Source organism: Dendronephthya gigantea, unplaced genomic scaffold (genome assembly GCF_004324835.1).
Source record: "Dendronephthya gigantea isolate DGI-Jeju-01 unplaced genomic scaffold, DenGig_1.0 000009F, whole genome shotgun sequence".
Taxonomy (NCBI): Eukaryota; Metazoa; Cnidaria; class Anthozoa; order Malacalcyonacea; family Nephtheidae; genus Dendronephthya; species Dendronephthya gigantea.
In genome coordinates, this window is record NW_021163019.1 from 1105484 (window position 1) to 1120609 (window position 15126).

At 35.8% G+C, this 15126-nt stretch overlaps 2 protein-coding genes across 2 annotated transcripts; both read right to left on the reverse strand.

The window, feature by feature from the left end:
• Positions 1-5937: 5937 nt before the first annotated feature.
• On the reverse strand, positions 5938-10227 carry LOC114517628 (TNF receptor-associated factor 3-like; the record flags this gene model as incomplete). The annotated part of the gene is made up of 8 exons (XM_028537415.1): positions 5938-6540; positions 6652-6693; positions 8494-8526; positions 8941-8973; positions 9074-9196; positions 9322-9423; positions 9758-9806; positions 10091-10227. Coding segments are annotated over 8 exons (1086 nt in total), but the record flags the coding sequence as incomplete, so codon positions are not given.
• On the reverse strand, positions 10142-14535 carry LOC114517582 (TNF receptor-associated factor 4-like). Its single transcript, XM_028537367.1, has 7 exons — positions 14198-14535; positions 13108-13156; positions 12319-12420; positions 11859-11981; positions 11746-11778; positions 11544-11576; positions 10142-11332 (listed from the first exon to the last, which is right to left on the reverse strand). Exons 1-7 carry the CDS (start codon positions 14362-14364, stop codon positions 10772-10774), a joined length of 1068 nt encoding a protein of 355 aa, XP_028393168.1. The 5' UTR covers positions 14365-14535; the 3' UTR covers positions 10142-10771.
• Between the last annotated feature and the right edge of the window lie 591 nt (positions 14536-15126).

A 15126-nucleotide genomic window follows, 5' to 3' on the forward strand; every position in this document is an offset into this window, starting at 1 on the left:
TGGCCAATAATATTGTTTCGTTAATATGAGCATGCAACGGTTATTATTAGTAACGAAAATGACATGTTTTGATTGACAAAACAGCAGGTTTGCCTGGTTTGGTAATAAACGTTATATAAATATAATAACTACAATGAAGCACGCAATTTGATTGTAAATGGTTCAAACGTGCTGTTAAAACAATGCAAAAGTTCCTGTAAATCTATCTTGTGTGCAAATCAATCTCAGCATGCTGAAATACATGCCATGTATTCAGATTTCGGAATGGTAAAAACTTAATGATGCAAAGAGAGAAATAGATTGTGGTACCCCCTGCTTAATAGCTGGTTTTTTCATTAAAAACTTATTTTGTATTAGATCGTGAACAGGTGATCTTACTGAGCAACAAAAACTGAATTCTCTAGCTAATCTCAATAACTAAATTACTAATAAGAAGCGGTTTTGTTATGCATTTTACTATATGAACAATTGTGATAAAAATGTACTTGGCATCATCTCAAGATACAATGATAAAATATTTATTTAAAGTTTAAAAAGACGACGTTTCGACGCTAACACACGCCATTATATTATCAAGTCAAATAAGAGTAACTAAGAAAATAAAAGTAGATTACCCCCCCCCCATATACGGATGAAAGGGATGCCGCCAATGACGTCACAATGGGTGTGCATAGGGATGCCACGTGAACATTATGTGGGGATACATGATAGTTTCGCGTGAACATCATAGATGATACATTTTGCGTACAATGACGTCATACTAAATGTACACGGGAGTTTCACGTGTACATTATGCGTTTGATGTGTGTAGTGTTTATAGGGTATAATATAGGAATCAAGATCAGATTTTAGTATGGATTATTTATTATTTCGATTTGTTGAAAAATTATGGTACAGTTCGATTTGTTTGTGAAATAATTTTTATTAATATAATTTAGGTACTCTACGACTATTAAATAGATAGTGATTTAGGATACGATTAACTATTGTTCTAAAGGCACTTAAACTTACGGTTCGTTGTATTTTGATGAAATGTGCGATCATCAATAAGTAAAAATTAATGTTTGAGGGAAATAAGAACGAGTTTAGTAGAAACATTTGATCACGTCTTAGCATGCAGTCGGTGACTTCTATCCACCAATTATTATCATAACTCATCGGCCATGACGTTTCGCCAATGTACACGCTGTACCCGATTGGTTCTTTGACGTTCACATAGTAGCCATATTTCTTTTGTCGCATAGGCGGTTTGTTTGAGTATACGCGGAACCCTTTACCCTTCCTACCGAAATTATATTCACGTTTTGTACAGAATCCAACTTTGAAACTTGAGGATTTCATCATCTATCAGAAACTCAGTCACCCACATTAGCTTTTCAGTTATTTGTTTTTTCAGTGTCAAAGTTATTCTGAGTCTTCGATAACGTTAGGAGTACAGTCTTAACGACGAGATCTTTTAGAGTCTGCACACGCTCCATCGCCAAGGGTTATGTACAACTGAACCGCATTTTATTAAGTGACTGTTGATATTGCACAACATCACATGCGTAATGAATACATTAACATATCATGTGAGCATTGTATACAGGATTTGAATAATTAAACAATGTATACGTGTACAGATAGATTAACAATGTACACGTGTACGACGTTGACGCGATGTTCGCGTTAACATTTCACGTGAACATTGTATACGGTATGCGTGTTGTATGCGTGTACAGATAAATAGATCATGTATATGTATACGACGCTGATCTGATGTACGCGTTAACATTTCGACGATGCTCGTTTGCAATGGTTTCCTTAAGAAAGGTTTAGTAAACCATTTGGCTAGGTTTAGATTCTAATCTTCATCATCATCATCGTCATCATCATCACTGCCTTTATTTTTTTTCACATCTTCAATCTCGTGGTCGTTTAAAAGCCTTTTAATGAGGAACTTTCTCTTATCAACTGCAGCTTCTATTGCTTCTTCTGGGTCAAAATCATCATTTTGAATAAACGCATCTTTTGTGTGGATTATTTTCTTATGTACTGGATCTTTCTTCATTTGTCTCATCCACAAAAGGCGCTCTAAGTAGATATTTTCTAATTCTTTCTGGAGTCTAGGCATAACATTGAAGTAAGCTTTCTCTTTAGCGGTATGCTGATCGAAACCACTGCTTATAAGACTTTCTTCCATTTGCTCAAAAGATGTGTTACTTCTTTGTTTTGCTTCTTCTATTAACGGTATCCAGGGGTCGATTTCTTCTTCAGATTCTGAGTCAGACACCGTCGAACTTCCAGACTGCTGGGTGGAAGTGGTCGAGACATCATCTTGGAAATCTCTTTCTTGACTGTCCGAGTCTGTTTGAGACATGTTTCTTTCTTGTTCTCGTAGTGGACAGTAATCCCGTTCGTGTCTGCGCTGATTGTAACCGCGGCTAAAGTATCTTCCGCAAAATTGACAGCTCATTCCCTTACCACTGGAGGAGTGGGAATGCCTTGTTATCGAGCAGTAATGCAGTTTTATGAGCAAATGAGCATGTGCTCATGAGCAGTTATGAGCATGTGCTCCTCTGCTCATCGCAAAAACTGTACCCGGTTCATAGAGATTTTTTAGGCCCAAACTCCTATAGTTAAGAATGCGAGAATGTGCTCATAACTGCTCAAGCACATGCTCATCGGTCCATCGGCCAAAATCATGGGTACTCAATTTTTGAATATATTGATATTGATTCAGTGTCTTTTTCAACCTTTGATATAGCAACTTCAAGTGCTCGAGCTAAACACATTTTGTCAGTGTAATTAATACGAATAATTGATCGCTTGCTGATCAAGTAAATTGATCTCATATCGTTTCTTTCCGGTGCCTCCGTTGGGCATCTCAACGTTTCACAATATTAACATTTACTGAGTCGTTTAATCTGAATCCCCGATTAGATTGAATAACTCGTTCAATTTAAAATGAACTTTAATTTCTCACTAGATATAAAGTGTAAAGGGTAATTATTCACTTATTTTGATAAAGCTCTGGCACAAATTTGCAGAGGAAGGGTCACGCATGCGCAAGCGTTTACCCGGCGTCTCAGCGATATAAAACCCCGCGTTAGTGCAATCAAAATGCACAAGTACACACGCATCAATTGGAAAACCACGTTCCGTACGGATCATAGACAAGAATTGAGGCAAAGAGTGCTTTATTTGCTGTAAAAATGAAAGTAGCTGACTTAATCTTTTATTGGGGGGAAGATGCCGTGCACCCAATTATCTACATGACCTTATTCAGCTTTGAAAACAAAATCTTATCCACGCTGGTAAAAGACGAAAACGAATGGAAGATTGTTTTTGATGAAAGACAAACATTTACAAATAAAGAGTTTGTTCGAAAGTTATGGTGTACATGCGTAGATCACAGATACGTTGATCTCAAATATTGGGTTTTTAAACACTATGTTGACAAGATAGACATTCATGTACTAAGTGATAAACGCTCATGATTTTAAAAAATAGCATAATCAAGCATTTACAGATGGAAAAATTATAAAAAAGGTTTGGCACAGGTGTATATTCCAAGGATTTATTGACGATAAATAATACACTGATGATGGGAATCTTGTTGATAAAATTGTGTTTGTCATTTTTACTCTTAACGTTAACGCCGGGTAAACGCTTGCGCATGCGTGACCCTTCCTCTGCAAATTTGTGCCAGAGCTTTATCAAAATAAGTGAATAATTACCCTTTACACTTTATATCTAGTGAGAAATTAAAGTTCATTTTAAATTGAACGAGTTATTCAATCTAATCGGGGATTCAGATTAAACGACTCAGTAAATGTTAATATTGTGAAACGTTGAGATGCCCAACGGAGGCACCGGAAAGAAACGATATGAGATCAATTTACTTGATCAGCAAGCGATCAATTATTCGTATTAATTACACTGACAAAATGTGTTTAGCTCGAGCACTTGAAGTTGCTATATCAAAGGTTGAAAAAGACACTGAATCAATATCAATATATTCAAAAATTGAGTACCCATGATTTTGGCCGATGGACCGATGAGCATGTGCTCTTGAGCAGTTATGAGCACATTCTCGCATTCTTAACTATAGGAGTTTGGGCCTAAAAAATCTCTATGAACCGGGTACAGTTTTTGCGATGAGCAGAGGAGCACATGCTCATAACTGCTCATGAGCACATGCTCATTTGCTCATAAAACTGCATTACTGCTCGATAACAAGGCATTCCCACTCCTCCAGTGGTAAGGGAATGAGCTGTCAATTTTGCGGAAGATACTTTAGCCGCGGTTACAATCAGCGCAGACACGAACGGGATTACTGTCCACTACGAGAACAAGAAAGAAACATGTCTCAAACAGACTCGGACAGTCAAGAAAGAGATTTCCAAGATGATGTCTCGACCACTTCCACCCAGCAGTCTGGAAGTTCGACGGTGTCTGACTCAGAATCTGAAGAAGAAATCGACCCCTGGATACCGTTAATAGAAGAAGCAAAACAAAGAAGTAACACAGCTTTTGAGCAAATGGAAGAAAGTCTTATAAGCAGTGGTTTCGATCAGCATACCGCTAAAGAGAAAGCTTACTTCAATGTTATGCCTAGACTCCAGAAAGAATTAGAAAATATCTATTAGAGCGCCTTTTGTGGATGAGACAAATGAAGAAAGATCCAGTACATAAGAAAATAATCCACACAAAAGATGCGTTTATTCAAAATGATGATTTTGACCCAGAAGAAGCAATAGAAGCTGCAGTTGATAAGAGAAAGTTCCTCATTAAAAGGCTTTTAAACGACCACGAGATTGAAGATGTGAAAAAAAATAAAGGCAGTGATGATGATGACGATGATGATGATGAGATTAGAATCTAAACCTAGCCAAATGGTTTACTAAACCTTTCTTAAGGAAACCATTGCAAACGAGCATCGTCGAAATGTTAACGCGTACATCAGATCAGCGTCGTATACATATACATGATCTATTTATCTGTACACGCATACAACACGCATACCGTATACAATGTTCACGTGAAATGTTAACGCGAACATCGCGTCAACGTCGTACACGTGTACATTGTTAATCTATCTGTACGTATACATTGTTTAATTATTCAAATCCTGTATACAATGCTCACATGATATGTTAATGTATTCATTACGCATGTGATGTTGTGCAATATCAACAGTCACTTAATAAAATGCGGTTCAGTTGTACATAACCCTTGGCGATGGAGCGTGTGCAGACTCTAAAAGATCTCGTCGTTAAAACTGTACTCCTAACGTTATCGAAGACTCAGAATAACTTTGACACTGAAAAACAAATAACTGAAAAGCTAATGTGGCTGAGTTTCTGATAGATGATGAAATCCTCAAGTCTCAAAGTTGGATTCTGTACAAAACGTGAATATAATTTCGGTAGGAAGGGTAAAGTGTTCCGCGTATACTCAAACAAACCGCCTATGCGACAAAAGAAATATGGCTACTATGTGAACGTCAAAGAACCAATCGGGTACAGCGTGTACATTGGCGAAACGTCATGGCCGATGAGTTATGATAATAATTGGTGGATAGAAGTCACCGACTGCATGCTAAGACGTGATCAAATGTTTCTACTAAACTCGTTCTTATTTCCCTCAAACATTAATTTTTACTTATTGATGATCGCACATTTCATCAAAATACAACGAACCGTAAGTTTAAGTGCCTTTAGAACAATAGTTAATCGTATCCTAAATCACTATCTATTTAATAGTCGTAGAGTACCTAAATTATATTAATAAAAATTATTTCACAAACAAATCGAACTGTACCATAATTTTTCAACAAATCGAAATAATAAATAATCCATACTATAAATAATCCATACTATAGCCCAGCTTCAATGGGTAGCTTAGGGAGTTTGGCTCAGCCAGGCAGATAAGGAGTCGCCGCACAACTTTCTGAAAAATTAGTACCGTTATATGCTTATGCATGGCCATTTATGGATCTACCACGATCTTGATGAACACAGCGTGGTCTCTGATGTATTGACGAGTACGTAGAGTTGAATGTTTAACAAAGTTCCGCGTCCCCACACCTGTATTCTCGCGTTGTCTTGGTCTTTGAAATTCGTTTTCTCCTCGCGGCCACAAAGTGCATCGAACGTTTTGTCTTTGCGCTATGTCATCTTGCTGATCAACAAGAACAAAGGTAAACTTCTTTGTGAAAGGCCAGGGAAGTGTTTCATCTCGATCACTTTTCATCAAAATCAGGTAAATTCCCAAGTATCCCCTATTGCCACTGGGTCCTTCGTTCAAATTGGACGTCAACTTCAATTTATAACCGTGACTGGAGAAAAAAGGTTCACTCTCAATTTCGCCCCAATCATTATACGAGTTTGCTTGGGCAAGCTTTCTTGTGAAGTTTGCTATCTTCCAAGTGTATGCTAGTTCAAGTTGTTGGCCAGGTGGAGGTTGCTGAACTACCTGTGGAGCATGTGCAGCTTCAGTTGTTCTTGACGTAAAGACTTCATATCTGAATCTGAGACCCTTTACATCTTCATCAAGCTAGAGCAATTGAATTTATTAGAGGCACTCAGCCTGATGGTGAATATAATTTATTTTGCAATATATACTACAGCTGTACAGCAACATAGCTACATAGTAAAACCGGCTAACCTTTGAAATTAATTGCTTCAAAAAATCTTCTGATTCCTTGTGCTGCAATGTTATAGAATAGAAAGAGTGGAATTGATAGTGGATATCTATATATATATATAAAGAGGGGAATAAAATACTTTACAAAAGAAAACACATCTTGTAAATTAATATTATATACGAAGACATTCAGAATCAAACAAGCGAAAAAAATTCATTCAAACAAATGCCCGCAAAATTGGCCTTTAGAACTCAGAGGCCGGTTGTATCAAGGCCGTTTAGCCAGATGTATATGTAAATCTGGAACTAATTATAGTTGTTAGATGCTTGTATATGATAAGCTGAAACAGCTACATTAATATTAATAAAAAACGATATTAACAACGATCATCGTTTCTGCAAACTAATTTAGGAACTAAAATGTGATGTGTAACTACTGATATTATCCAGGGGCCGGTTGTATGAAAGCCGGATAGCGCTATCCACCGGATAGTGATTTTTTCAACCTTTCTAAAAATGCTTGAAAAGCAATGAAATGTCAGCTTTGGAACCAATAATTATTAAAGAGCATCTTCGATTTAGGAATACTAAGATCTAATCAAAGTTATAGCAAAAAACGATTTTGAAGCGATTGAAAAAACACTATCCGGTGGATAGCGCTATCCGGCTTTCATTCAAGCGGCCCCAGGTGATCTCTCGCTCATATTTTCGCCAGAGGAGTTGTCGAAATAAAAATTCATTCCACCAGAATGTTTAGTCACAAAAACTATAGCTCTAACTGTAAATATGAAACTGAAATAAAGTATATTTCACAAAACTCAAGGGGCAGAAATTAGCTAAGTTGTTTCAACTGTTAGGTGGATTTTTATTCCACAAGTCCCAAGCACGTCCTTTTTCGCTATTTCAGATCACGTGGATAGCAATTTCATCTTCCAATGTAATGTTGACCCTAAAGCTTAGATCAGTTATTAAATTGTTGCCTTTTAAGGATCAATCACGATCTTGATGTACACGGCGTGGTATTTGATGTACTGACGAGTACGAAGAGTTGAATGTTTGGCAAAGTCCTTTATTCCGTAACCCCCGTTTTCACGTTTTCTTGGTCTCTTAAACACGTCCTGCCCTTTTGGGACAAAACATTTTTCAATGTTTTGCCTTTGACTGGTGTCATCTTGCTGATCAACAAGGATAAATGTGCATCGCTTTGTAAAAGGCCAGGCTAGATTTTCATCTCGATCACTTTTCATCAAAGATATGTAAACACCCAAGTATCCGGAGTAGCCAACTGGACCTTCATTTAACTCGACAGAAAGTTTCATTCTGTATCCATGACTGGAGAAAAATGGTTCACTTTCAATATCGCCTATTTCATTATCCGAATTTGCTCGAGCAAGCTTTCTTGCGAAGTTTGCTATCTTCAAAGTGTATGCTGGTTCAGCTTCTTGGTGACATAAAGGTTGTTGCATGCTTGTTTTACTACAAGCAGAGCATGTAGAGCCCTCATGGCCTCTGGCCTGCAACACTTCTATTTTTCTCCAAAGAATGCCCAAATCCTGATCATGCTATAGCAATTGAATCAGATCATTGATATTTTTTGGCCAAAATGTACGTGTACATGTATACAAGCATGGACATGCAGTATGTGTTTAGTTTCAAAATGAGATAATTTTTAAGTTTCTGCTCTTTTTCATGTTTTTACTTTTGAATGGCTCTTATACTGTAAGTGTTGACAATTGTTTCCTGTCTCTCCAACAAGAAACTGTGCTACTATAGATCCGGAACTTTAGAAAATGAATAATTTGATATACCTGATTTAAACATTAATAATTTATTTCAGACATTATTTTATTTATACACACTGACCTTTGCTTTGACTTGCTTCAACTCATTCTCATGCTGAAAATTATTAGATTAATTAATACAAAATGGGCATATGAAGGAAATACATTGACTGATCACTAATGTGCAAAATATTACAAATGACAACCAAAAAATGTAAATGTTCTGATTGGTAAAGCTAGGCTATTTCTGCCAGTTGAAATCATTGCATGCAATTTAATTTTGCCCCTATTGCAATTAATGTAGAAATATAAGTCAATTAATCACTAAAATACTAAAATTCTTTAAAATATGAAAGTAGGAAACTTCATATGTTGGAAACATATAACCAAACAATTTGAACTTTTTGATGGACTGTTCATGCTTTAAAAGACAAATTAATGAATTACAATTAATTGAGATGGTAGCCAGAAAACAATACTGCACTGTACTAATACTGCAATTTCTATGCATTGACAACGGTAATATTACCTCTAACTTCAGTCTTTTAATATCTTCTTCATGCTATTTAATATATTAATAGAAAAAACAACTACTCAAAAATGTGAGCCACATTTAATTAAAAGCAGATAAAAAACTGTCAATCTGTACATCAATCACAAACCTTTTTCTCCAAGGTATTAACTTTCAGCATGAGGCTTTCAAGCTTCTGCTCAAGCTTACTAACATCAAGTTGATTATTGTTTTCTGCACTGCGGATCAAAAAGTGGCAGCTATTCTGATGATCCTTGATTAATGAGATAATACATTTTATAGCAGTATTATATAATTCCATACAGCCAATTTTAAACACCATTTGGAAGTACTATATTATTAATACACCCACTTTTTACATTCCAAATATGGTCATACCTGTAGTAAAGAACCTAAACACCCCACCCAGCTACATCCTTCATTACAACAGTTGACATCAAGTTGTTTGATCACTCTCCTTGCTGCTTGATCTTCAAATATCTATTTGTCAGTATAAAACAGCATAAACATTATACTAGTCGATCTGGCACCACTACAGTCTTATAATAACCATGTTCCAGCAGGGTGACTGCTTCTGTTTACGGTGCTTGTGATTAACGAATCATATGGAAAAATAGCGCATGTGCAAAAAACATTAGAGAGGACTTGTGCATGGTATTCTGTAACAATTAAGGAGACACTAGACAGTCAACCCTAACATCATTTAATTTTTTATTAATTGCCCCAGAAATAGCAAATGAACTGATATCCAAAATTCACCAAAACTACCCAAAACATTGGTTAATGAAACATACAATATGATACCATACTGTACCTTGGCACCTGATATGTCAATTCTGCAGGTGGGGCACCTAGGATCATTCCTATATTTAAATTAATCAAATATGGTGGCATGGTGCTTTCAATTTCTCCCATTTATCTGAGCTGTTATATGCAGTAAATTATACTGGCAACCACATTTTTTTACATATGTGTCAAGTCGTATGTATACATAAATAGACCTTTCACACGGCAATAAGAGTTTATTACGTCGGTGATATTATTCATAATCAAAGGAAAAATTTCATAAGGTGTCTTTAATTGACTACAGTTTGACAAGACTTAGTGACAACATACAGTAAAGAACCATGTTTGCAGCAAGCCTTACTTGAGAATATCTTCAATACAGAGCTCACAAAATTGATGTCCACAATCTCGTATTTGCACAGGGTCTTTTAAAACCTCAAGACATATTGCACATTCCCAGTAATTTCTGGCCGCATTCTGGTCCTTAATTAAACCATTTCAATGGATGACCAGAATTTCCAGTCGTTGCCATCCTTGGGCAAAACACCTCCTAACTGCAAAACATTTTGCTTTAATGAAGTAAAAGTTTGAAACAGAATTATTGATTGCTCACTTCGATTCAGTCCTTGCAACTTTGTTCTTAAATTCCTGGATATACTTTTGTTTGAAAGTTGATGATCTCAAATAGTCAAATAAGCTGGATTGTGCAATCTCTATGTCGCTCCCTTACCACCCAGGTGCTTAGCAAAAAATAAAAGATCACCATTTCGATCCTTTGTTCTTTCAATAAATTTAGTGGAAAAAACGAAAGTACATGTGCAGGCAATCAAACAGAAGTGACGATAAAAGTAGTATTTTAGTCTAGATATTGTTTTAAGTCAGATAGCAAGCATAATCCAAAGTTTTAAATTGTCGATAAGTAATGTCCTTATTCGAAACTTTTTAAGTGTAAGGGTAATATGGCATTAATCATCATGATACAGAATATAACAGACTAAATTTCTAAGAGAACTAAATTCTAATTTCAACCTGGCGCTGTCTTTCATGGATCAACTATGATTTTAATGTACACAGCGTGATCCCTAATGTATTGACGAGTGTGCAAAGTTGTATGCAGAACAAAGTCCGGAAAACCACGACCAGTGTTAGCGCGCTGTCGTGGTCGCTTGAAGTTATTCTCTCCTTCTGGAACAAAAGACTTCTGGATGTTCTGTCTTTTACCAACATCATCTTGTTGGTCAACGAGAACAAAGCTGCAACGCTTTGTGAAAGGCCAGGGTAAAATTCCATCGCGATCACTCATTAACAAACCCATGTAAACACCCAAAAAGCCAACATAATTTCTTGGTCCTTCGTTGAGATTCACCTCTAGTCGCATTTTGTAACCATGAATCGAGAAAAATGGTTCACTTTCCAGAGAACCAAGTTGGTTATCCGATCTGGCAATTAAAAGCTTTCTTGTGAAGTTTGCAATCTTCCAAGTGTACGCTGGTTCAGGTTCTGGCGGGGTTAAAGGTTTCTGAACTTTTTGTGGAGCATGTGCAGCTTGTGCCGATTGTGACACTAAGAACTCCTCTCTGAGTGCTTTCAAATCTTCATCGTGCTAAAACAATTTGAGTGTTGCAAAGTTAACATAAATCAGATATTTGCTTTCTTAAACATTGCATGAGACCTTAGTTGAAATGCATTAGAATTTCTCTTATTATGATATGAGATAGAGCAGGACTATGATATGAGATAGAGCAGGCATGGCTTGATATTTTACATTTTAAATTTTACATTTTTACTGATAATCAAAGTTACAGTTGAGTTACCTTCGACTTGAGTTGTTTCAACTCGTTCTCATGCTGTAATGTTTAAAAATTAGAATGTCACAAAAAAACTCTAAGTCTAACGCTGCAAGAAAACTCCCTAAAATGATAATTAAAATAACATTCTTCTATTTACACATGCAGTATTGCCAGTATACACTACAATTCTATTTGAGGCAATTTAGCTTATCTCTAAAACTATTACCTTCAACGTAAGTTCTTTAATATCATCTTCTTGCTGGTAATATTTAAAGACAGTGATGTTATGAAAGTAATAGCCAAATTGTGAGTTGCGACAGAACAATTCACGACTCTCACCTTTTTCTCTAAAGTAGAAACTTTTAACATGAGAATTTGAAGTTTTCGCTGAAGTTTCCAAACATCAAGTTGATGGGCATTGTCAGCCCTGCCTATCAAAAAGTTGCAGCTATTCTGATGGTCCTAAATTGACGAGATTAACAGTTTTGTACGCATATACTAACTTTTTGTCATGCGGGAAAAAGCATGATAGAATTACGACAACTGCGAAGTTTGCGGTAGAATGTTGTTAAACGCGGAAAATAAAAATTTTATTGCCTTGTAAAGTTTGGCGGAAATTTTAAATTTACAACCGATTTTGTGCACAAGATTACAAGAACATGCATTTTACAACATTTTGCAGTCAAATGTTTATTCCCTCATGCCTAGATAAGACATTAGTCCAACATACAAGATGTTCATTATTTTACTTCATCGTGACAAGTCGTCCAACTTTCTAAAAAACTCGCAGGTACCATACCTGTAGTAGAGAGCTTAAACATCCCATCCAGCTACATCCTTCATTACAACAATTAACATGAAGTTGTTTGATTTGTCGCCTAGCAGCTTGATCTTCAAATATCTAGTGTAATGTAATAACAAATGGACAAGATGTCCACTAGATGCCACTCAAAAGTTAAAGACCCACTTCAGATCAATTGTCTGATGTCTGGCAGCCATTAGAGGCGTTTGTGATGGGTTTATTTCCCGCTAGCGTAAGTTAAAATAAAATTAATCTTAAGAAAACATTAATGTCCAGAAGTGAACATTTTAAATAATGATATTTATAATATAATATTTATAGTACGCGCGTGCTGATTGGTCGAGAAGCATGTTTCTATAGCTGTATAGTCAGTATAGAAACACGGGACTTTTCCCGCCCAACTTGACAAGCGAAGTAATGTAATGAGAATTTGTAATTGAATCGAACTATAATATTTGTGCAAAATCTTTTTATTGAGTTATAGTATAAAAGAAATAGCAATAATTTTATAATTCTATAACTGTATAAAAACACGGGAAAAATAACTCGAAATAACTGATTATATCTCGTTCTCCCAAACTCCCCCACGCGCGTTTCTATAATGATATTACAAAGATATCGAAACACATTACAAACTATTTTCATGCAATATGTCTTATACATATTAGCTAGGCTAAGTAACTAAGATGTTATTTTATTTGTCTCATTTAATTTGACTTATGTAATCATAAACTGATAATATAGATATTTACAAGTTATTTCATTCATTTATTATCCTATACGTACCTTGGCATATGATATGTCAATCCTACATGATGGGCATCGAGGATCAGACCTGTCAAATTATTAATGCTGTATGCACAATGCATATTACCGTATAATATATATCAGATTGACTTCACTAATAGGTAATAGAGTTATATGGTTATATGCTAACTCCATTGTGCTTATATAATTAGACAACACATACCAGCTTGCAATCATAATTATTAGTTGTATTTTTTATTTAATTCTATCAAATAATATCAATGTTGTTTTCCAAATATTGTATAATGGATTAACTCAAGGAAGGTGACACCCCCCCTCTTGCAACACTCTTTCTTCAGTACAGACCCACAGTTAGTGGAAAGGGGGCTCTCCCATCTCCCACTGCTAATAAATTTGAAACAACACATGAAATTTTTACTCCGGCGCCAGCGACGGAGTTGAAAATTCGCCCCGGTTTTGTTTTGTTGTTGTTGTTGTTGTTTTTTTTATTTTTCGTCGTCGCAAGTGAATTGGCGCGAAACATTCTAGTATTTTCCGATGTGCGATTCGATTTCGCTCGCATGATAAGGCAATTCCTCCAAGAGGAACAAATAAACCGTTGTTTTCATGCTGTTCGATTAAGTTTAGATTGAATTGGGGTAAGAATATATTTAATACATGTAGATTCTGGTCCTATTTTAATAATATCGGTGCTATTTCGCCGTTTAACAAGATGATGTGGTCGTGTATGGGCGCGTTGACACCTCGCAGTTTGCACAGGATTGAAGATATACAATATAAGCGCGAATTCTAAAGGCAAAGTGTAAGACAAAGCGAATGAATCATGCGGTTTATTTACATTTTTTAACAATTGAACTTCTATACTTTTTAAAGTACGATGTGCTTCTGAATTTTGCGATCGAACATTTATAGATTCGCAAGGCATTTAAATGCGAATATGAACTGTATTGTTTATGTTCAGAAGCTCTATAATAAAGACTGGCACGTCCGCCGGAGTTAACGCCAGAACAGGCGTCTTGTTTATTTTAAAATTTAATTTTCACCTACTTAGTTTTTATGTGGATAGTTTATGTATTATAATTTTTATGTAAAACTCTGTGAACAATACCTGAGGATATCTTGAATACAGAGCTCACAAAATTGATGTCCACAGTCTTGTATTTGCACAGGGTCTTTCAAAACCTCCAGACATATTGCGCATTCATAAGCATGTCTTGCTGCATTCTGGTCCTTGAACCACTTCATGGGATGACCAGAATGACCATTTGTAGCCATTTTATTGCTTAAACATCAGTGTGATTTTGGAAAGATACTGCATGTTCCGACAAGTGTTCGATTAAAGCCGTGTTATATTTCCCCAGAATTGTTGTTCTAAGAATGGTATTAAATTACTTCCCTTGACCTTGTGAAAGCGGTACAATATCAAATTTTTGCTGACGCAGAGCACAAAATATTGCAACCGTGTTTACACTACAACTGAACAACCCCAGTGGCCGTTGGAGTTATGCGCCTTATTTCGGTGAATGTAGCAGACACGTAATCGTATAGTTTTGACTTTTGATTGTTTATTAATTAACACTGATACTGATCTATATATACAATATTAAGAATTATAAGTAAAGTAATAATGTAAACAAGACGCCTGCTCAAGGCGTTACTCCGCCTGCAGGTGAAGAAACTACAGGTGACAAAAGGTCACAAAATGAGGTGATTTTGCTTTTTGTACTGTTGTCTGTCATACTTTTGGGATTTTTTGTTATACATTTTGTATTCATTAATATGAAATTATTCATTGATTGATGCATCTTTATTCATTGATGTAACTTTATTTTATTATAATGATGTAACTTCATTCAGTTGCTTAACTTTGTTTACAGATGTAACTTCATTAATTAATATAACTTTATTCATTGTAACTTCATTGTTGGCATTCAAAGTTAAGTTGGCATTCAAAGGTGACTTAAATTGGTATTCAAATGTGACTTGGTATACAAATGTGACTTGGTATTCGAATGTGACTTGGTATTCAAATGTGCA